The sequence below is a fragment of the Neophocaena asiaeorientalis genome, unplaced genomic scaffold (genome assembly GCF_003031525.2).
Source record: "Neophocaena asiaeorientalis asiaeorientalis breed wild unplaced genomic scaffold, Neophocaena_asiaeorientalis_V1.1 scaffold30, whole genome shotgun sequence".
NCBI classification, from domain to species: domain Eukaryota; kingdom Metazoa; phylum Chordata; class Mammalia; order Artiodactyla; family Phocoenidae; genus Neophocaena; species Neophocaena asiaeorientalis.
The window spans coordinates 15,302,040-15,325,196 of record NW_020174923.1 but is presented as its reverse complement, the minus strand read 5'-3'; the positions used below and the strand labels follow the sequence as shown (position 1 = coordinate 15,325,196).

Below are 23,157 nucleotides of genomic sequence, written 5' to 3'. Positions count from 1 at the left end.
GTAGGCATTTAATAAATATTATTACTTATAAGGACGGTGTTGAAAGTGTCCTTATTAACAAGGACAGTGTTGAAAGCCCAGATGAAGTTAGAAAATAAAGCTGCAGTGGCTCCAAGCCATGCAGTTGTGCGGTTTTCTTCAGCAGAGACCATCAAATAATAAGATTGATTTTCTTACGTGCCTGTTCTAGAGACAATTTCAGACAAGTATTTCCAAACCTGGGCTGTGTGGCAGAGGCATCTTTGTGGAGAGGAGAGGGTCCCCCAGTGTGACCCGTTTAGATGTTTACGTTCTTATTTAGTTTGTAGAGACTCCCTCAACTTTACAGCCTTGGAGGTGGACTGGCAAGTGTAGGAGGAAGTTGCTGGCTCCATTTCCAGGCTCAGAGCTAAGCTGTGCTACACAGGTGAAATCAGGTTACTGAGATCGCTCTGGTTTCCTTGGTGCCCCGGGAGGTTCAGTTATATTTGAGATTGCTAAGAAGGAGGAAAACCTGATGACGGCAGGCCTGTATTTTCCTTAGGGAAGGAGCGCTTTTCGATCCTCAGTTGAGGCTGAGGACCTGCCTCCTTGATTGGCGAGGGCTGACCTCCGGCCAGCGGGCTGAGTGACACTTTCTAACTGCTCCCAGAATCCCACAACCCAGCCTGGCAAGTTTGTCCTATGCCAGCTCTGGGTAATTACATCATGACTCCTCAGGCTCCCTGTCTGTTTTGGTTTTGCCTGTAAACACTGTAGCTAGGGTGACGAAGAGTTAGCTTATTGTAGAATGCGCTAACCACCTTTCTTCTGGCCGGAGGACAACAGGAAGGGCGTGTTATTTTATAAATGGTAGGGTAACCCGGTTAACTCCTTAATGTCTTTTTTCTTGGTGGCTGGTTTATCCAGGTTAAGCCCCATGTCATTGGTTAATAACGTTTGTGTGCCAAGCTCTGTGCTAACTAGTTGAAAAATGTTATTTCCATGACGATATTATCAGGTGGAGACTATTATCCCCATTGTACAGATGAGGAAACTGAGACTCAGAGAGGTAAAGTAGCTTTTCAAGGTCACACAGCTAGTCAGTGTGGGTTTTGGATTTTAGAAAGCTATCACTGCTTATCATATACTGATACTGTAGCCTGAGTTCTCTCCGAATACCGTAAGTGAAAGTAGAAGATACTCCCACTTCCTGCCATTACCTGATATTCTGGGCCCGCCTTATGCTGCATGTCCCGCAGATATTGAACATCACTGACGAACTTCTGCCTGTCCTTTGCTTCGTGCAACATGATTCTTCATCCGTGACCTGCATATAAAAGATAAATAAATGTGCTGTGATATCATCCTTTGTTGCTTTGCCATATTTGGATTTCTCTTAGTATAATTGCTTTTATTCTCTTATTAATCTAATATCCATTGTTGGAAAGGCACAGATGCTCCTTTCAGACTGAAAGGACTCTTTGTATGGGTGTCGATGCCTTTACGGCCGTCTTGTTCCAGACATAAGTAATGCAGCCACTTTCATGGGCTGGCTTCAGTGAGCCTGTTCTGGTTAGTCATAGGGAGTTAGACTGGCAGACACCTGATTCAGAAGCAGTTCTACCACACGACAGAAGAGAAAACCCAAGAACCTAGCTAACTCAGCAATGATCAAAGCTCTGAGCCCCTGGTGACTTAAATTCATTGACTCAACAAATGATCACACCCCTATTCCAACTCAGACACTCTGCTGGGCTCTGGGGTACGGCAGTCGGCAAGATGACATGGCCCCGGCCTTTGTGTTGCTACCATCTAGCCTGGAAGAACGGCAATGAATGTTGCTGTCCCCCAACCCCTTCAGACTCCACATGACTTTCTCACATACTTGCTCCTCCTTCCAAGTTTTCTGAAGGAAATGTTGGCATCAACCAGCCGGCTGCCCGGCCAGTAACCTGGGCAGTTTTCTTCACACTTCCTTCTCCTGCCCCATCCATATAAAAACCAAGTCCTGATGATTTTCTCCCCTGAGTATCCCTGGAATCCATCATGATCAGAGCATGGGTACTAGCGTGAGACTCTCTGGGTTCAAATCCCAAGTCTTTGAACATTGACAAGTGGACCCTGATGGTGATAAGTGCGATGGAGCAGAAATATGGGGTTCTCTGAGAAAGTGTCATTGGGGGAGGGGGAGGCAAGGTTTTCCTTAGGAAATGACACTGGGTTTGCTAAGGAGTGAGCTGGGCCAGAAGTGGAACAGAGAGGATCTGGGACAGAAAGGACAGCAGGTACAGAGGCTTCAGGGCTTCAGGGGCTGGTACGGCTGGAGCAGAGAGAGGAGAGAACAGTAACAGAAGGGCTGTAGGATAGGCAGGGGCTGGCTCATGAGGGGCCTTGGAGGTCGTGATTCAAAGAGTCATGTAAAGCCACTGGCAGGTTCCAATCGGGGGAGGACATGATTAGATTTACATGTTTAAAGGTCCCTCCAGGGAATTCCCTGGCGGTCCAGTGATTAGGACTCCAGGTTCTCACTGCCAAGGGCCCGGGTTCAGTCCCTGGTCGGGGAACTAAGATCCCACAAGCTGCAGGGCGTGGCCAAAAAAAAAAGAGGTCCCTCCAGCTGTAGTATAGAGACTGGATGGAGCGCGGGGGCGGCGGAGGATGAAGGGAAGTGGATGGGCCACTGGGGATATGTTAGACTAATCCCGATAAGGTGGTGCCCAGACTTGGGTCTCAACACTGGAGGGAGGGAGGGGGAGGTATTGAGCCTCTGGAAGTGCTATGTACTGGTCTAAACATTTACACATATTAGCTCAAGCAATCTTCACAGCCACACTGAGGCAAGAATTATATCTCTAGGGACTTCCCTGGTGGTGCAGTGGTTAAGAATCCGCCTGCCAATGCAGGGGACACCGGTTCGAGCCCCGGTCCAGGAAGATCCCACATGCCGCAGAGCAGCTAAGCCCGCATACCACAACTACTGAGCCTGCTTTCTAGATCCTGTGAGCCACAACTACTGAAGCCTGTGTGCCATAACTACTGGAGCCCGTGCACCTAGAGCCCGCGCTCCGCAACAAGAGAAGCCACTGCAATGAGAAGCCCGCGCACCACAACGAGGAGTAGCCCCGCTCGCCGCAACTAGAGAAGGCCTGCGCACAGCAAGGAAGACCCAACACAGCCAAAAATTTTTAAAATAAAATAAAAAAAGAAGAATTATATCTCTGTTTTGCAGATGAGGAACCTGAGGCACAAAGGGATTAAGTAACTTGCCTAAGGTTACAGAACTGGTAGGTGCAAGTGTTGGGGTTTGAACCCAGAGAGTCTCATGCCAGTGCCCACGCTCTAATCATGATGGAATCAAGGGATACTCAGGGCAGGGAATCATCAGGAATTGTTGACAATACGAATGAGATGGGAGATGGAGGCCCAGGTTACCGGCTTGGGCAGCTGGCTGGTCGATGCCAACATTCCCTTCAGAAAACTCGCAGGGACGAGCAAGTTTGTGAGAAGGTAGTGTGAACTTTGAAGGGGCTGGGGGACAGCAAATGGAGATGTTAAGTAAGCAGTTAGACGTAGGGCTCTGGAGCTGATTAGAGAAGAAAAGAATTGGGCGTTGCTGGCATTTTGGTCACAACTGAAATTGAAGGCAGGATGGCTATTGAAGAAAGGAGGATGACCCAGGACAAAATTCTGAGGACCACTGGATCTTAAGGACAGGTAGGTAGCGGAAGAGGAGCTCTGGAAAGAAGCCAGAGAGGCAGGAGGAAAACTGAGAATCAGGTGGGTGCAGTTTCATAGATGCTGCCAAGTGCAAGCTTCAAGGAGGGGAATATTATTAGTAACCTTGGTGAGAGCATTTAGTGGCATGACAGGGCTGAAGATAGATTGCATTGAGTTGCGTAAATGGGAGGTAAGGACGTGGAAACGATGCTTTCAAGAAGTTTGTCTCTGACTGGTGTTGTCTAAATTTATGACCAAAACATTGAGTTAGTAAATGGCACCGTTCATAGTGAGTCTACTAGACCTCATCTATAAGGTCATCAAAGGTCCCACGCTATTCCTGCTTATTGTCCAGTGAAGCTCTTTCATTTATTTCTACATTTTTTTTTTTTTTTTTTTTTTTGTGGTACGCGGGCCTCTCACTGCCGTGTCCTCTCCCGTTGCGGAGCACAGGCTCCAGATGCGCAGGCTCAGCGGCCATGGCTCACGGGCCCAGCCGCTCCGCGGCACGTGGGATCTTCCCGGACCGGGGCACGAACCCGTGTCCCTTGCATCGGCAGGTGGACTCTCAACCACTGCGCCACCAGGGAAGTCCTATTTCTACATATTTTTTTTACTGAGATATAACTGACATATAACAATATATCAGTTACAAGTGTACAACGATATTTGCATGTATTGCAAAAGGATCACCACAGTATGTCTAGTTAACATCCGTCAGCCACATAATTACAATTTTTTTCTTCTTGTGATGAGAACTTTTAAGATCTATTCTCTTAACAATTTTGACATATACATTATTATTGACTATAGTTACCATGATGTACATTACATCCTCGGTACTTATTTATTTTATAACTAGAAGTTTGTAATTTTTAGCTTCCTTCAGCCATTTCACCCACTTCCTACTCCATGCCTCTGGCAGCCACCAATCTGTTCTCTGTATGTTCTCTTTATGTTCTCTGTATGTTCTCTTTATGTTCTCTGTATCTATGAGTTCGGTGTTTTGTTAGATTCCACATATGAGTGAGATCATATGGTATTTTGTCTTTCTCTGACTTATTTCACATAGCCCTCAAGTTCTATCATGTTGTCACAAATGCCAAGATTTCCTTCTTTTTTTAATAGATGAATAATATTCCACTATAGATACACACCACGTTTTCTTTATACGTTCATCAGTTGCTTCCATGTCTTGGCTATTGTAAATAATGCTGCAGTGAATATAGGGGTGCATATATCTTTTTGAGTTAGTGAATGTTTTCATTTCCTTTGGGTAAATACCCTGGAGTGAAACTGCTGTATCACATGTAATTCTATTTTTAATTTTTTGGAAGAAACTCCATACTGTTTTCCGAAATGGCTGCACCAATTTACATTCCCACCAACAGTGCACAAGGGTTTCCTTTTCTCCACAACCTCGCCATCACTTGTTATTTCTTATCGTTTTGATAAAAGCCATTCGAGTAAGTGTGAGGTGATAGCTCACCGTGGTTTTGATTTGCATTTCCCTGATGATTAGTGATGTTGAACACGTTTTCATGTACCTGTTGGCCACCTATGTATCTTCTTTGGGAAAAAGTCTGTCCAGATCTTCCGCCCATTTTTTAAATTGAGTTGTTTGTTTACTATTGAGTTCTTTATATATTTTGTATATTAACCCCTTATTAGATATATGATTTGCAAATATTTTCTCCCATTCTGTGGGTTGCTTTTTCATTTTGTTGATGGCTTTCTTTGCTGTGCAGAAGCTTTTTAGTTTGATGTAGTTCTACTTGTTGATTTTTGCTTTTGTTGCCTTTGCTTTTGATGTCACATTTAAAAAATCATTGCCAGGACCAATATCAAAGAACTTACTACCTAAGTGTTCTTCCAGGAGTTTTATGGTTTTATCTCTTATGTTTAAGTCTTTAATCCATTTTGAGTTGATTTTTGTGTACAGTGTAAGATAGGGGTCCAGTTTCATTCTTTTACATGTGGCTGTCCAGTTTTCCCAACACCATTTATTGAAGAGGCTATCTTTTCCCCATTGTATATTCTTGATTCCTTTGTCATAAATTAATTGACCATATATGCATAGGTTTATTTCGGATTCTCTATTCTGTTGCAGTCATCTGTGTGTCTGTTTTTCTTCCAATATCATACTGTTTTGATTACTGTAGGTCTGTAATGTAAGTTTGAAATCAGGAAGCGTGATCTCTCCAGCTTGGTTCTTCTTTCCTACACATACTTTTTAATGACAGCCACGTGAGAGGTGCTGCTCTAGGTTCTGGGGAAACAGCAGGATAAGACAGACAACATCCCTGACCTCAAGTGACTACATTCTATAGCTTTCTTTCCCTTTTCCGGTTTGTGTTTGTTTTTGTTTTCCGTTTGTGCAGATATCGGCAGAATCAGGTTGCCCCTGACTCACGGTGGCCCAATGTCTGGTCTGGTCACTATGAACTCTTAAAAGGTTTATCATGAGCCCCAAGCAGTATCATCTAAGAACTTGTTCTGGTCCCTTGGGGAATATTTTCTCTCAATTATAGAAGGTTGGTCTTTGTGAGTCAGAATCTAAAACTACATTCTGATAGGTAGATCCACAGATGACACACAAAATCTAAATTTTGTCTCTGAGCATTTTAATAGTCATTTATGGAACTCTACTTTAAAAGACCACTTTTAACTTTTCATGTGAATTTGTACCTGCATAGAATAAAGTTATGTTCCCACGCTTTTCAGAAAACGATGGTGTTAAAACCGGCAGAAAGATGGACCCCTGCTGCTAACGCTTTTCAGAAAACGATGGTGTTAAAACCGGCAGAAAGATGGACCCCTGCTGCTACTGTTGGAAAGAAAAACCTGTCTGAATATTAATCAGGCAGAGTACATAAGGATTCGTAATGAAAATATGTTAATGGTCACTAAGGGAGCACATCCCAGAGTCCACTTGGATGACACATTTTGGTTACAAAATTAACATAGAAAAGCCAGCTAATCTATCCTGGCTTTAATGTAGTGTAATTTTAAGGAGGCTTCTAAATCAAGAGGCATGAAGTCACTTTGTCTAAATAGGTAGGAAATAACACTATTGAATTACTCCTTGCTAGGTTACCTCTGACTTCACAATCACCGAACAAATAAAGGACTTTAAAATTGCCTGCAAAAGTCTCTTTGCCCTCCCATAAACTCTCTATTATTGTACTCTACTGTAAAATGAATATTTAGAAGCATCATGGTGCCACATTTAATCTCTTAAGCACGTCAGTGCTTTGTGGGATTAAACAAATACTCCAGGCCCCGAGGAAACAGATTATTAGAGACAGATCAAGGACATAGTAGGTAGATCACCACAGTTTAGGCAAACATTCTCAAGTGTCACTTGAACTTCATACTATACTTCAGGTTTAAAAACGGACCAGGAGGAACAAGAAACGGAAATAACTCTATGGAAATAAATCCACATGAGATCATGCTTAATTCGTGGATCTCAGCTTTGTGGCCTTCCTCAACCAGATGGCCATTTGAAGCCAAAAAAAAATTTGTTTTCTTAGCAAATACAGACAGGTGGAGGGGAGGAGAGTGATAATAAAACGTGGGCAGGGCGCATGTTTCTAAAATAGCATTCTCTTCCGTTTCTCACCTTTGAACTGCTTTTCAATTTACTATCCACTCATGGTTATGCACGCTTCTGTTTTAAGTCTCTGGCGATAATGTGCCGATTTTGTGTTTTAGAAATCTACGTAAGAAGCCATGTTAAATGAGGGAGAGGGGGCAGGAGAGGAGAAGGCAGGAGGAGGCATGTGGGAAAGGAAGTCCTGCTTTGCTAAAAGTGAGCATGATTCATCTTGGCCTCAAAATTCTAGGGCGGAATATTCTAAGAACTTTGTGACATATGTCTTCCTCTCTAGTGTACACTTCCCATGAATTCAAACCGAATTTCCCTAAGGAGAACAAAATCTGATGGCAGAGTGTATTTCAGTTCTCTAAAAAACAATCATATGCGCTGTCTTTCTGTTCTATGGCTACGTTTGTCAAACGAATTGATTGGAAGGGAGTTCATTTTATTAACAATCAAGCGATTTCACTGTTTTCTTACCGTGTTCTCATGTTAGAAATGTCGTTAAAGTGAATATTTTGTTGGTTCAGTTATAAAGAAAAATGTAAATGTAAGCCCCTCTTTCGGCTGAGGGTTCCTTTGAACCAAAATCTAAATGGCTATATTTATACTTGACCATCAGGTTTATAAATTACCCCCCTTTCCATAACTGGGTGCTGGGAAGAAGCATTGCAGGAGACCTTATTCATCCTTTTACACAATTAATATTAATTAATTAATACGTAATGACAAAGATTACAGAATTTGTTTAGCTTTCAAAAATCTTAGAACTTTGAAAATCTGAACAAAACATAAAGTCTAAAGGGTTTTTAAATCTTAACTTATAAAAATATTTTGAGTTATAAGCAACAAAGATGAGTGATTTGGGCTCAATCTTCCTAACACTGCACTCCTCAGAGAATACTGTGACCAAAGAAAAAGACGGGGTAGATGGTAGATTGGTTCCATCCAATTTGCTTAGGAAATCAGGGGGCGGGGTGGGAGGTGCTGTGCTATAAAGGGCTTATGAGAAAAGCTCTTTGGCGGTGACTCTTCATTTTATTGTGTAACCGTGAAAGAGCTGGGCGGGCATACACTGACCATCAAGTCCAGAAGAGAGACTCAACGTGTAATTCGTTAACTTTGGGACTGGGCCGGGATGTCACAGGCTGGACAAGCAATTCGATGCTCTCAACAATATCAATAATTTCGCACTCAGGAGCTGGAAAGGCCGTGATCCGTATACCTCTCCTGGACCTGCAGAAAAGGGTAGTCTGCGGGGAAGTTATGTACGTGAGGGGCCGCTGCCAGGGTGCAAATAAATGATCATAGAGCCCCCCAAACCTGTCTCTTTGAGGCAGAAAAATACGGAGGCTCTGGTCAGCCGGAAGGAGGGAGCGGCCAGGCTGCCAGGCTTCAGGCCCGATTTCCCTCCAGAATCGTAGAAGTCGCAAGGAGAGGTGGTCCCCCCGCTACTGCCCCGACTTTCTCGGAGGATCAGGCGGGGGCAGGGTTGGGGAGGGCCGGGCCGAGCCGGGCCGTTACCTTTCGGGTCAGTCTTTTCCCCCTGCGAGGGGCTAAAGGGGCCGAGGGGCGGGGCAGGCGGACTGGTCCAGGGCGGAGGAGCAGCCCATCAATCGTGCGGGGGCCGTCCCTGTGCTCCTTTTCCTTCTCCTCGCTCTTCTCCCTTCCCTCTACCGGCCCCTCTTCCTCCTCCTCCCCCGAGGCAGCTTTTAGCGGCGGCCGGGCTTTCTAGGGGCGGAGGCGGTGGGGGCGGCTGCCTGGCGTCCTCCCGTTTCCTTGGCAACCCGGTCCTCCTCCCTCGCGCGGGAGCTGGGTGCGGGGAGCGCGGCCGTGGGGGCGGGGTTGGGCTGCGGCCAGGCGGTCCCGAAACCGGACGTGGGCGCTGCGCCGGTTGCCTTGGGAACTAGTCGGGATGCGGTCGGGAAGGCAAAGCGGTGATGGCGGCGAGCAGGAGGAGGCGGAATGGCTTTGTCTTGAAGTCCAAAGCCCAGTCCAAAGCCCAGATATGGAGGCCTTCACTCCTGCCCCGACTCAGTGCTGTGATTTACAAAAAATGAGATTAGAAAACGTGAGGGGAAAGTATTTTTAACTGAATAAAATAGTATTAAAGGCAATACACGGATAGAGGAGGGAAAGAGTGCAGCCCTGCAGTTTGAGCTGTGCAGGGGATCTCTGAAATATCTGATCCAACATTAAAAGGAAGAAATAAATAATTAAGGGAGGCACCCCATCAGTGGCAGAAACGAGACAGGAACCCAGTTATATCTTGGTTATCAGTAATCTTGGCTGCCTTTCCCAAGGTAGGAGGTTCTTAGAAGCTTAGACTAGTGCCCACAGGTTTAGAAAGAAGGCACTGGAACCTGTGCTAGACACACCCTCTGCCAGGTTTATTTCTGTCTGTGGTTTTCACAGGCAAAGATGACTCTCTTTCATCTATTGTGCACATTTAGGCACTTGATAACTTGCCAACTGGTGTCAAGTTAGGGCATTTTTGACTGGGTAGAGAATAGGGAAAAAGGAGAATAGAAATTCTTGGACCTTTCATCAGTGCCCAGAATCCCCAGGTGTCTGTGGTTTGGGTGTCTTCTCAGCAACCCACAAACCCAGCTGACGTCCATGTCTCCTGCAGCATCACACCCTTCTTTCTATTCTTATCACCACCACTCTAGTTTTAGGCTGCATGACCTTTTAAGTGGATTATCAGAAGGGCCTCCTATCCACACCCTGGGCCCCTGTCTTCCACACCCTATCGCCACCATTTTCCCTGTTCCATAATCGGCATAGATCCAATGTCATTGGCCCCATGTTATGAAGCTCTCAAAACTCCTTACTCCCTGGGGAGTGAAATCCCTTCCCCAGGGCTCACATTCTTGGTTTTCCTCATTCAGCACTTCTTCAATCATACTTCAGCCAGATGAGACTCTATTACACACTGAGTATTACTCCCTGACTTTATATCAACTTCTAAGGCATATCCTGAGCCAGGCAGAGCCCAGAGCAAACGTACTTCGGTGAAGTCTTTGTTTTGGGCATTTTGTCGTCCAACCTTTATTAGTCCTTCCGTAACCCCTAGTACCTTTCCATCTCCAGTAGCCCAACCCACATTCTGTTCTTGTTCTCAGCTAGCTATCAAGTAATCCTTATTAAAGCATCAACTGATAACTGAAGCATTAACTGGTAGGTACTAACCTAAGACCTCTCCCCATGGTTTGTGCTTTTCAAAAGGAAATGCTTAAAAACGCAAAATCTTTAAGACACACTGCATTGAAACTATAATAGTGAAATGGTAGGTAGAGAGTTTGTTCTGTTGGAGCTAGGCCCCCCTCAAATAAAAATAATTATAACAATTAATGATTAACAGTGAAGGAAGTTGAAAGGCAGGTGAGATAGTCGAAGAGAAGTGACCTGCCCTAGGACACATGGTAAGTGGAAGACCAGGGCTCAAAAGCAGGGCTTCTAGACTTCCCTGGTGGTGCAGTGGTTAAGAATCCACCTTCCAGTGCAGGGGACATGGGTTCGAGCCCTGGTCCGGGAAGATCCCACATGCTACAGAGCAACTAAGACCATGCACCACAACCACTGAGCCTGCGCTCTAGAGTCTGTGAGCCACAACTACTGAGCCCACGTGCCACTACTACTGAAGCCCGTGCGCCTAGAGCCCATGCTCCGCAACAAGAGAAGCCATCGCAATGAGAAGCCCGCGCACCGCAACAAAGAGTAGCCCCTGCTCGCCGCAACTAGGGAACGCCGCACGCAGCAATGAAGACCCAACACAGCCAAAAATAAATAAATTTATATATATATTAAAAAGCAGGGCTTCCCATTCCCAAATCCCTGATGTTACCTACCTAGTAAGAAAAACATCTTGGTACATATTGGACCCAGATTTTTCTCCTTCTACTTCAACATCTATATAAAATAATAGTTTCTACCTCAAAAGGTTGCTGTGGGGATTCAATGAGACAGGACAAGTGAAGCACTTACCATCATACTTGGTGTACAGGAAGCACTCAGTAATCAGTAGCCTTACTTTCTGAGGCATATTTTAAGATTTTATTTAATGCGTATGTGTGTCAATCATATATTTTTTAAGATTTTTAAATAACAAAGTTTGGAGACATCACTTCATGTCTCAGTTTTAAACTCTTCTACATTTCAAGTGTTTCTGAAAATTAAGTTCTATGAAAAGTACCATGGTGCCCTTGAAAGAGGGTGAGAGTGCCAGAGGTCAGCCTGTAAAAATTTACTGAGCAACTCCTGGTTCAGTGTATAGTGAGTAAACTTGAGCTTGGCATGTAAATTACCAATAAGATTCATTCTAGCTTTAAAGAGCAAAATGCCAAGAAAGTAAAATATTAAAGTGAGGAAGAAACACAATTCCTGGTTGGGGAAAGGATCCTACTCTTTGTTGCTCTTTGCATGGTGTCCCTAATAGGTGATAAATAAATTAAGGAAAAAAAACCAACTTAAGTAGATAATAGATTCTAATGACAGATATTTGGTGTTTGCAAATAAGTGTCAAGAAAATTTTCAGTTTAATCTAAGAGTTCTGCAAAGGGCAACTTCAAGTATAAAATTTCAGAAGTAGACTCTGTATTAGGTTTTGGAAATCACACTTTTAAAATTTATTTTTATTTTTGGCTGCATTGGGCCTTCGTTGCTGCACGCGCGCTTTCTCTAGTTGCAGTGAGCTGGGGTTACTCTTTGTTGCGGTGCGCGGGCTTCTCACTGCTGTGGCTTCTCTTGTTGCAGAGCATGGGCTCTAGGTGCATGGGCTCAGTAGTTGTAGCTTGCAGGCTCTAGGGAGCAGGCTCAGTAGTTGTGGCGCACAGGCTTAGTTGCTCCACAGCATGTGGGATCTTCCTGGACCAGGGCTCGAACCCGTGTCCCCTGCATTGGCAGGAGGATTCTTAACCACTGTGCCACCAGGGAAGCCCTGGAAATCACATTTTTGAGGGCAATGTTGAACTCATTGCAAAGAGTAAGCTGTGCAGAGGGGTAGCTATGCTTTCTAAGCCTCCCAAGTGCTAGGCACCTCATGAGACCTGGCCCAGCTACTCACTTGATCTGGAACAACCCATGCTCTCTTTGTCCACTGAGTATTTCCTCTTCCTAAGAGAGAGTCTAACTAGGTCGCTTTGTCATTATCCAATCAGGAGCTCCCCTGATGGGCATAGAGCTTCAGGCCAAGTGGCCCCAGAAGGAGATGGGCTCCGTCAGAAACAACATGGTCGTTTTTTTACCTGGGCCTCACTGTGACTAACAGGCTTCTGTTCTCATCAGCTGAGGCCAATGAGGTGACGTTGCCTTCATTCAATGCACAAGCTATGTGCCATGGCAGATTGTTTACAGATAGAATCTCTAGGAGTGGCTTTCCTGAGAAGGGGACTGTGGGCACGTAGTTCTTTAAAGCTTCATGGATTCTCCTCCAGAACCCCTCTGGGTAGGGGATTCATCTGATTAATTAAAAAAAAATTTTTTATCAAAGTTTAGTAAATTTACAATGTTGTATTAGTTTCAAGGGTACAACAAAGTGATTCCGTTTTATATATATATATATATATATTTATTTATATAAAATATATTCATATATAATATATATATTCTTTTTCAGGTTCTTTTCCATTTTAGGTTATTACAAGATATTGAGTATAGTTCCCTGTGCTATACAGTAGGTCCTTGTTGTTTACCTGTTTTATATTCAGTAGTGTGTATATGTTAATCCCAAACTCCTAATATCTCTCTCCCCCACAGCCCTCCTATCCCCCTTGGTAACCATAAGTCTGTTTCATCTGATTAATTTTTAAAACTAGCTAACGGCTTATTGAATATGGCATGGGCTGTTGTGACATTCTGCATTCACCCCATAGAGATAATTTGGCCAGACTGTGGGTATGCAACGTGATCATCTCAACGTCACTCATTAAAAGTGCTCCTTTGTTGATGTAATTAAGGTGGCTAGAGAGCCTAGTAGGCTGTTTCAAGGTGAACCCTCTAGGCTATGTATACATTTTGATGGAAGTCACTGAAGACCCAGGATTGGGTCCTTGGTCTTTTAAGATCGGAAATGCCATTTTAGTTAATTCAGCGCTGATCTTTATAGGAACTGATTCCCAGTAATTCCACTCAGCAGAGACTAAATGTCCTCCACCTGACCAAGCTGATGCTTTATCCCAGAGACTAAAGCTGGCAGCCCTGGTCATATGCACAAGGTACTTCCTCCACAAAAGGTACTTCCTCCTGGTGGAAAGGCATCCCTGGGAGATCAAATTAAAGATCTGAAGGTTCGGTGAGTATTGAATTAAATCAAAGGGGATTGAGTGTTCTTGAGTGATATATCTAGCAGGCCGAGGAGGCTTTAAGGAATAACCTTCCTTCCCTCCAGAGCTGTTTCAGTCCAGATAACTGATTTGGACTATTCACCTCAAAGCTTTAGATTTTTTTTTTTTTTTTTGACCTCATCTTTGTTTCAGTTAACTGCCTTTTTACTCAACTTTATGGGACCATTTCTCTTCCACTTACACCATTGACAGCATAGTTTGGAGTTGAGAAGCCCTGGGTTTGAATCTCATCGATGGCCCTTGCTGTATGCTAGTGAACAGCTTTTATCCCTCTTCACACCCTGAGATCCTCACTGTTACAATGGGAACAGTCAGAGCCTCCTCACCAGCTTGGCGTGAGGATTAATGAAATAGCAAGTGCAAAGTTTCTGGCCTTGAACCTGCCACGTGATAGCTTCTTCAGCAAATGGTAGCTATCATGATTATTTGTATTATGTAGATTTAATTCTCCTTGTTGAAGTCTGAGGATACATCAAGGTACATCACCCCATGAATTTATAAAACATCTCCAAAAGCTTGTTATTTTTTTAAAATGCTAATATCATGGTGGTTAATTTTAGATTGATATTTTTTTTTTATCCTGAATTTCAGGGAGTGACATTTTGTGACCTCATACCTAATCGTGAGGGTGTGTCCAATTTGGGGCTTGCAGCCATAATGCCTGTTGGGCTTTCATAGGTCAAATAGTTGAGATATGATTCTCTTGTAGAATAAAGTAGACTCTACTAGAGATTGGCAAACTCTCTACAATTAAGTTTAAAACAGCATGTCCTTTGGGGGATCCCTCAGAATTTTCCTCATTTGGAATTGTAGCCAGTCTGTTGTGCTGTTTTACAAAGAGAGAGCAAACTCATTAAAGTTTGCTGGGATATTTCTCAAGAGTTCAAACAGGCTGTGATTTCTTTATCCAGTTTGGAAGCTTCAGACTTTTTGAAACCCTTCATTATGGCAACTGATGCAGCTGATACAGGATTGGATGTGATTATAAGAACTTTGAGAACATAAAACATACTGCTTTTCTGAATTTCTGAGAAATTATTACCAAAGGAAAGAACTTGACTTCTGTCCAGAAGGGATATCTGATTTGTTTGGACTTTGGATAAACTCAAGCCATATATGTTTGGCCAAGAGTTTAATTTGTGGACCGATCACCAAGCTCTGAACAAGACTCGGGCTTCAGAAAAGCTACATCAGGGATCTCATGTGATTATTAAACACGCTTCTGGACAGATGAATATTCAGGCCAAATACAACAACAACAAAAATCCTTCTCATCAACAGGGCGCTGAGCAACTTGTGGACCTTCATGAAATGGATGTTACTTGGTGATGTTTTGTTTGGATAAAAATGCCGAGCGAGTGAGAGAGATCGCAGAGCAACAACCCGAAGGCAGCTTGCTAGAGGAGCAGGGGCAGCGAGGGGCGGGGGGAGCTCCTTTCTAATCATCTGTTTCCTGATCCTGGCAGCCATGGAGGTTTTTCTCTGTGAAGTGTCCTCTGTAATCACAGGGATGGAGTAGCGATCCATCAGATGACCATGCCACACAGAGGAGCATTCAACCCTGACACAGAATATTTCTTTTTTTTTTTTTTTAATATTTATTTATTTTGGCTGTGCCGTGTCTTAGTTGTGGCAGGCGGCATGCAGGCTCTTTAGTTGCGGCATGCAGGCTCTTAGTTGTGTCATGCGGGATCTAGTTCCTTGACCAGGGATCGAACCCGGGCCCCCTGCATTGGGAGCGCGGAGTCTTAATTACTGGACCACCAGGGAAGTCCCTGACATAGAATATTTCTAATGCCTGCACACTCTTCTCTTCAGGACTACTTTTTAAAAATTAATTAATTAATTTATTTATGGCCATGCTGCGGGGCTTGCAGGATCTTAGTTCCCCAACCAGGGATTTGAACCTGGGGCCACAGCAATGAAAGCGCCGAGTCCTAACAACTGGACCACCAGGGAGTCCCAGGACTCTTTCTTGTATGATTCACTTTCTGTTTTTCTAATTATATGGAAGTAGCATCAGATTCACGGCTAACTAATTTATTTCTTTAACCCTTTGTGGCCTCTCATTGCCTCTCCCACCAAGGACAGATGCTTCCCTTCCCTCTAGCGAGGGCTGGGTGGGGGGAAGCCCTCTCAGAGTTTCCGCAGGCAGTGGGAATGGCTTCAAGACTTAGGTGGGTACTAGGTGAGGCTCAGCGGGGAGGAGGAGGGGACACTGAAGGTGGATTACTTGGGACTGCTGCCACTGTTCCAAGCTGTGCGCCCTAAACAAATAAATCTAGAACATTCTGTCTGTTCACTTAACAAATCTTTGAGTGGTAGGTGTCAAGCACAGTTTACATGCAGACAAATCAGTAAATACATGCTGACAATGGTAATTAGCACCAGGACACGAATAGGGTGCAGTGACAGAGAATATTGGGGGTGGCCATGGGGAGGGTGGGAACCTATTTAGAGAAAGTGGTCAAAGATGGCCTCTCTGGTGAGACCCAAAGGATGGAGAGGAGCCAGCTCTCGGAGGGTGGAGAAGAGGGACAGGTGGGGCAAACAACGTTGGGAAAGTCGAGGTGAGAGAGAGCTCAGGGGATTCGAGGAGCTGAAAAGAAGCCAGTATGGCTGGAAAACTGTTGAGAGGGAAGGCTGGTGAGGTTGCGAGATCTAGGGTTGGATTTTATTCTAAGTACAGTGGAAAGCCATGGGGTGGTTTTTAAAGCACGTGTGCCTGTGTACACGTGCGTGTGCATGTGTGTCTGCCATATCATGTGGACACCTGTGAGGAGGTCCCTCGCCAGAACTGGTAGATGTGACCACTTGATGCCTATTCCAGCCGTTGAGGAAACTTCAAAATGTCATTCAAGCATGTGCTTGGCCAGTGGCACAAGATGCTTAAAGAGGGCTTCCCTGGTGGCGCAGTGGTTGAGAGTCCGCCTGCCGATGCAGGGGACACGGGTTCGTGCCCCGGTCCGGGAAGATCCCACATGCCGCAGAGCGGCTGGGCCCGTGAGCCATGGCCGCTGAGCCTGCGCGTCTGGAGCCTGTGCTCCGCAACGGGAGAGGCCACAACAGTGAGAGAGGCCCGCGTACCGCAAAAAAAAAAAAAAAGGATGCTTAAAGATGAATTATTAGAGCTATTTCTCCTACTTCCAGGACACTGACAAGACCAGAGTTCCCATATTGGGTAGTATATCCTGATTTTCAACTTCCAGTCTCATTTGAGTGCATTTCTTCACGATGTCCCTTAGAGATGCATTTCTGTCCCACACTGAGTCATGCTCCTTTTCCTCCCGCCTCTTTCTTCCTGTCTTGCTTTCCTCCTCCTCTCCTTCCTCATCTTCCCCCTGCCCACCTCATCCCATTTCCCCTCTCTTCTCCCTCTGCCTTTCTCATTAAGAGTCAGAGTACCTTGCCAAACTGCAGCTCTTAGATTTCTATTTTCCCAAACAAATTTCTTGGCTGGTCATTTTGGTCCCTGGTTCTCTCCTCTCCTTCCAGGCTAGAGACTTCTCTGGTTCCCCTCACCTCTCCCCTCCCTCAGCCAGCCCAACCCGAGGTCACTCAGTTTTAGACACGTCAACAGGAAAAAGCTCTCTTGCTTGAGACCTGTGAAAAGAACATATGAAGGAAAGAACCTCGGTGACATCAGTCCATGGGCATCAGGACCACGGAAGGCAGTTCTTGAAAACCAGATGGAACAGAAGGTATCACTGGGCGGCCTCCCTTCTTGGCTCGCTGCACCCTCTGAGTCAGGATAATGAGAGAACATTCTTAAAACATGACTAAACCACGCTCAGTCCTCAAACAAATTCCTGGATGTGTGTGGAATATGCTCCACCAGCAAGCCCGAGCACAAACGTGCAGGGCGGGCTTGTCAGCACTCTTCTCAAAGTTGCTACCTTTACAAAACCACCTTCCAAGCCAGTTAGTGTGTGTTCGGTTTTTAAAACGTGAAAAAAAAAAAAAAAAAAAAGCCAGAGACACAGTGGGGTCTCTTACAGCTGCATTTTCATAGTTTTGTATTATGGTGACTGGGTCTCTATCTTGGGGGATTGGGGGCCCTTGACATCACACATTAGCAGGAAGAAGTTATGGAAAATTCTTTCAGATAGAGAAAAAAGGAACAGGATATTGTCCATTACCAAAATCAAGCAGAGGGAGAAAGTCACAACTAGGGTGCAGTTTGTCCTTTATTTCACCTACACCTGGAGGGGTGTGTGTGTGTGTTTAACACAGGCAGCTTCTCTGAGTGGATTTTAAGAAATTAATTTAACTGAAAATGATTAAATTACAAAGAGAGGAAAAAGCGTTTGGTTGGCCTCATATGGGGTCAGAGGCTGCTGCTAATGCAGTATTTCATCAATTGGCTCATTGCTATTCTTGAATTGATGTGATTTAGCTTCTCAAATAGCTCTTATCGTGGCAGGCTTGCATTTTGGATACACTGTACAGATGCCTTATAATCATTTCAGTGTGTTTACTTTAAAACTTTAAAAGCAATTAAGCAATTTTAAATATATTCGTGTGTGTGTGTGTGTACACATCCACAGAGAGATTTTATAAATGTTCGGACAAGGGTTCTAAGTGAACACTATAGGGCAAGTGTTATATTTATACACTGTAGGGCCCTTCATGCATTTCAAAGAGTTTCGTGCAGACGAGTGTTAAGCTTTTTTCATACCCATTGAATATACCATTATCTCCTTTAATACACTGAAGAAACCAGAGGACAAAGAGTCTCCCTGTGTCCCTTATCCAAGGCCACACAACTGTTACTGGAACCGTGGGCTTTCTGAGTGCCAGGCGCTCACATGCTGCACATCACAAGTGCTGGAAAACGGTGATGATTCAGCTTGTTAAAAAGTATTATAATCTACTATGGTGGGGTACGGTTTTGAGATACTCTGCTTTTTATTTACTTTGATACAGGACAGAGCAAAACAAGTCATAATAATGCTTTTTTCTCATTAAAAAAACCTACTGAGGTCAGGGATAAAACAGTAACGCAAGTGTCCACGAGAAAAGGCCAAGCAACGTTCTGGTAGCATCTCAATAGGTATGTGTGCACATAGCCGGCGGTATCTTCATGCCCCGACCTGTCTCAGGCCTCTTCCCCTTTGTCTTTGTTTCAGAATGTTGTGTCCAGAGTTGAGAAACACAGGCAGAGTTGGCGGTGCCATTACGGATTCATTCATCAAACATTTATTAAGCACTTAAGTGCCAAGTGCCGTGCTAGGTTCCACGGACTTAGAGGAATAAGACGCAGTCTTTGTGCTTGAGCGGGAGGAAGGAAAGTAAGACGGTGGAGCAAGCCCCACAGCAGAGTGAGTGTGTGGGCCTGGGAGACTGGGAGGGGGAGACGGAAAGACGGAAGGCTCTCACTGCGAGGAATGAAGTGCCTCCAAGTGTTGCTAGAGGTCCCACTCAGTGCTGCCTGCTGGTGCGTCAGTCCTTTCTGGCGGAAGCATTTCTCACAGCGCAGTCAGAGCTAGAGGACGTCCGTCAGCTCTCCCCGCCTTCCGTCTCTGCCCTTTTCCTCCCTCCCCCACGTTCCTTTCCCTCCCTGTCTTATCAAATTCTGCTTAGGGCAGCTGCATGTGGTGGTCCATCAATACTTATCAAATTGAGCTCACCTGAAAGGTATTCACGTTAAGGTATGAATGAATAATATGGGGGACACCTGGGAGCACGTGCATTTACCAGGCTTCAAAGCCTTAAGGGTAAAGAGCTTCGGCCAGCTACAGAACAAAATTTTCCTGAGTGTGCTGGAGCGCTCCTGGCACCTCTGAATTCCCAGATTCTGGATAGTTGCCTGCTCTTTCTGTACTTGAAGCTGGCCTTGTTTTTCCATTCAGTCTTACGTGTTTTTCCCTCCCTGCCCTCTATTGTGGCTGCTTGATAAGGCAAGGGCGGGAGCCAGATTACTGCTAATCTGAGACCTTTTGGCTGGAAATCCCACAAGGCTGCAGAAACAACTGCTTTGAAGCGTTTGAGACACCAGTGATGAAAAACAAAGTTGCTGTGAGTGGGACCTACAGATGCTGTCCCCTCCAAATGCACTCACTCGTTTAATTCATTCTTTATGGTTTGCATTTTTCCGGCTTCAGGACAGAATTCGCGTTGAGTGCATGAACGGGAAAGCATCGTGGACCGGTACATATAGTGAAATTATATTCCTAATGTTGGGTGGAAGGAAGGAGGAAGTGACCACTAACCTTCACATCATCCTCCCTTGAAGTTTCCCATTAGGATTCTCCCAAGGGCCCTATTTGTACAAGAGTGTCCTGTTGCCAGAGCACTGCTTTTGATTTTATTTGTGTATCCCCATCCGGATGAAGTTGTGTAGGTTCTATTAAGAATCGTCCCCTTGTAGGAGCCTGGGCAGTAAAGACTGGAAATAAAATATTTTTCAAACCCCAACTTAGTTCATTCTGAGGAGTTCATTCTTCTTTTAAACACTGTAAGCGTCAATGGAAGTTTCAGAAAGTGGACACCTCTTAATCGGCACTGTCCAGTAGAAATATAATGGGAGCAGCCTAAGTAATTTCAAATCTTCTAGTAATCATATTTAGAAAGGTAAAAGCAAACAGGGGAATTTAATTTTAATAATATATTTTATTAAACTCACTATATTAAAACGTTGGCATTTCAACATGTGATTGACATAAAAATTATTAATGAGATATTTTACTTTTTTGGTACTAAATACATAAAGTTCAGTGTATATTTTTCAATTCCAGTGCATCTCAATCGGGACTCGTCACATTCCAGGTGTTCATGCAGAGGGTGTGGCTGGCAGTTACCTTATTATACTGTGAAGCTCTTGGTATCTTTTTTTTATTGAAGTATAGTTGATTTACAATGTTGTGTTAGTTTCAGGTGTACAGAAAAGTGATTCATATATAAATACAGATTCTTTTCCATTATAGATATTACAAGGTATTGAATAAAGTTCCCTGTTCTGTACAGTAGGTCCTTGTTGGTTATCTATTTTATATATAGTAGTGTGTATCTGTTAATCCCAAACTCCTAATTTATCCCCACCCCCCCGCTTTCCCCTCTGGTAACCATAAATTTGTTTTCTATGTCTGTGAGTCTGTTTCTGTTTTGGAAATAAGTTCATTTGTATCATTTTTTAAGATTGCACATATAAGTGACATCATACACTTGTCTTTCTCTGGCTTACTTAGTATGAGAATCTCTAGGTCCATCCATGTTGCTGCAAATGGCATTATTGCATTCTTTTTTATGGCTGAGCAATATTTCACTGTATATATGGACCACACCTTCTTTATCCATTCATCTGTCGATGGACATTTAGGTTGCTTCCGTGTCTTGGCTATTGTAAATAGTGCTGTTATGAACATTGGGGCGCATGTGTCTTTTTGAATTAGAGTTTTCATCTTTTCTGGATATATGCCCAGGAAGGGGACTGCTGGATCCTATAGTAGTTCTATTTTTAGTTTTTTAAGGAACCTCCATACTGTTCTCCATAGTGGCTGCATCTTGGTATCTTTAAATGGCAACAATTTCGATACCTTCCCCAGGATAAAAATATTTACAATATGAGAATCAGTGCACCTTGAACAAGTGATCCCTGAATAGGTTGTGGAGAGTGAATTTAAGGGAGTGGGTGTTAGAATTGGGGCTTCTAGTCCAGGCTTCTTTTAGTGATTGAATGAAAAAAAAAATTTTTTTTAAGGGTGAAATGTATAGCCTTTGCCAGCAATCCGACATAAAGGAGAAATTAACAGAACAAATGGCTAAGAAGCGCCCACTCCCAATGCCTGAGACCACAAAATTGGAGAATGGGAAGGAAAATTGGAGATCCGGTGGAATCATGTCTCTCCTTGGAGACAATGTTACACCGTTTCCCTATCTGCACCTCAGAATCACAGAGGGGAGTGTCAGGAAAATACCGATGCCTGGACCCCCATCGCAGAGAATCAGACTCAGGTGATCTGGACCATCAGTAGTTAAAAAAAAATCCTCCAGGTGATTCTAATGTATGGCCTGGGCTCTGAACTCAGAAACATCCCCTTCATTTTTTAGGTGAAGAAACAGAGGCTAAGGATGAAATGACTCACCTCAGGTCACACAGGTTGTTAGAGGCAGAGTGGGGTCCAGAATCCAGGAATTCTTCTCTTCCCCACCTCGTATACAGAGACATTTCAATGATGCCTCCATCACCAGCCTTTTTCCTGTTTGGTCCCAGAATTACTCTTGCTCTGAATCGAGATACATTACCCAGCTCAACCTAGATTAGACAAACACTTCTAGTAAAGGCTTTGAGTCCTTACTTCCCAGAAAATCTCCAGATCAGTGATAACTTGGAAGTGATTCTGATCTGGAGCAATGGCCCTAAATGCCTCTCATTTTAGATTCAATCAGGATCTGAAACTCTACAGTGAATATTGGATTTTATTGGAAAGGATAGGGAGGAACCCAGAAGAAGCTAACACCGGAGTCTGATCAGGTGTCTTCACTGACTCACAGGTGGAGCAAGTGTTTCATCCAAAGGGGCCTCACATGCAAATATAGCCAAACGCCAAGCAGGAAATGCACGTGCACATGCGCAAAGTGGGCTGGGGGAACTCTTGAGCCCCTGGGAGGAGAACCGCCAAGGCCCAGCTCCTGTCCCTCTGCCAGGGTGCAGCAACGTTGGTGCTGTGTTGCCAGTACTGCTGATTGCTCAGTTGCTCCAGAAGACAGAAATGTAGGTCTTTGTTTATTTCTGTTTTTGTGAAATATCCGGATTTGTGAATGTCGGCAACCAATTCAATTTTTGGAAAAACACTGTAAAGGTCAGATTTTAAAGTCCATTCATGAGGTCTCTTCTACCTGTAAGCGTTCCGAGTGCAAACTTTTAGTTAAATCTAGGACTTCTTCATACTCAATATTGAGTCTTATTGGTCTCATGCCATCATGCTTACTTTTGCCCTGACCCTGTGAAGCTGTTGAAAGCAAGCATCAGTACCAGAACGAAAACTAGTACCGTTACCAAAAGTGGGGTCCGGCTGCTCACAGCTCTGAAGACAGTAAAGAGTCAAGCTTGGTGGAAACGAAAGTTTGCTTTATTTCAGAGGCCGGCAAGGGGCTGGGGTGCTCGGACTCCTGTCCAAAGGCCGACTCCCCGCGCCCTCTTCCCCCCCACCCCCGACAACCAGTGGGCAAGAGCCTTTGGAGGAGGGAGGGGGCTACATGCAGAGACAGCACAGCCAGCTCTGACAGCCATTTTGAAATTGGTCATGTGTTGGTCTGATCAACATCACCTTGATTGTTTTAAGAACAGTTCAGTTCCACAGTCGGTTTGTTCCCATTTCCTTGAGGCCAGTTCTCGGAATGGTGGCAGCTTCTGTCATGGCTACAGTCTGGTCATCATGTAGTTAACTTCTTCCACCTGGTGGGAGTTTCAGTATCTACAAAACAGCTCAAAGGATATGGCTCCGAATATTATCTATAGCCCTTGAGGAGGAACTAAAGGTCCTTGACTTTGCTTAATAATTAAACTATTATTTTGTCCAGTTTGACTGCTTT

General features: G+C 44.3%; 1 protein-coding gene across 1 annotated transcript in view; it reads right to left on the bottom strand.

Moving 5' to 3' along the window:
* Positions 1-1,271, bottom strand: part of MARCHF10 (membrane associated ring-CH-type finger 10) — a 78,901-nt gene extending 77,630 nt beyond the window's left edge. Inside the window, exon 1 of the mRNA XM_024761131.1 lies at positions 1,182-1,271. Coding sequence (XP_024616899.1) covers positions 1,182-1,271 — 90 coding nt within the window. The remainder of the gene's footprint in view (positions 1-1,181) is intronic.
* Between the last annotated feature and the right edge of the window lie 21,886 nt (positions 1,272-23,157).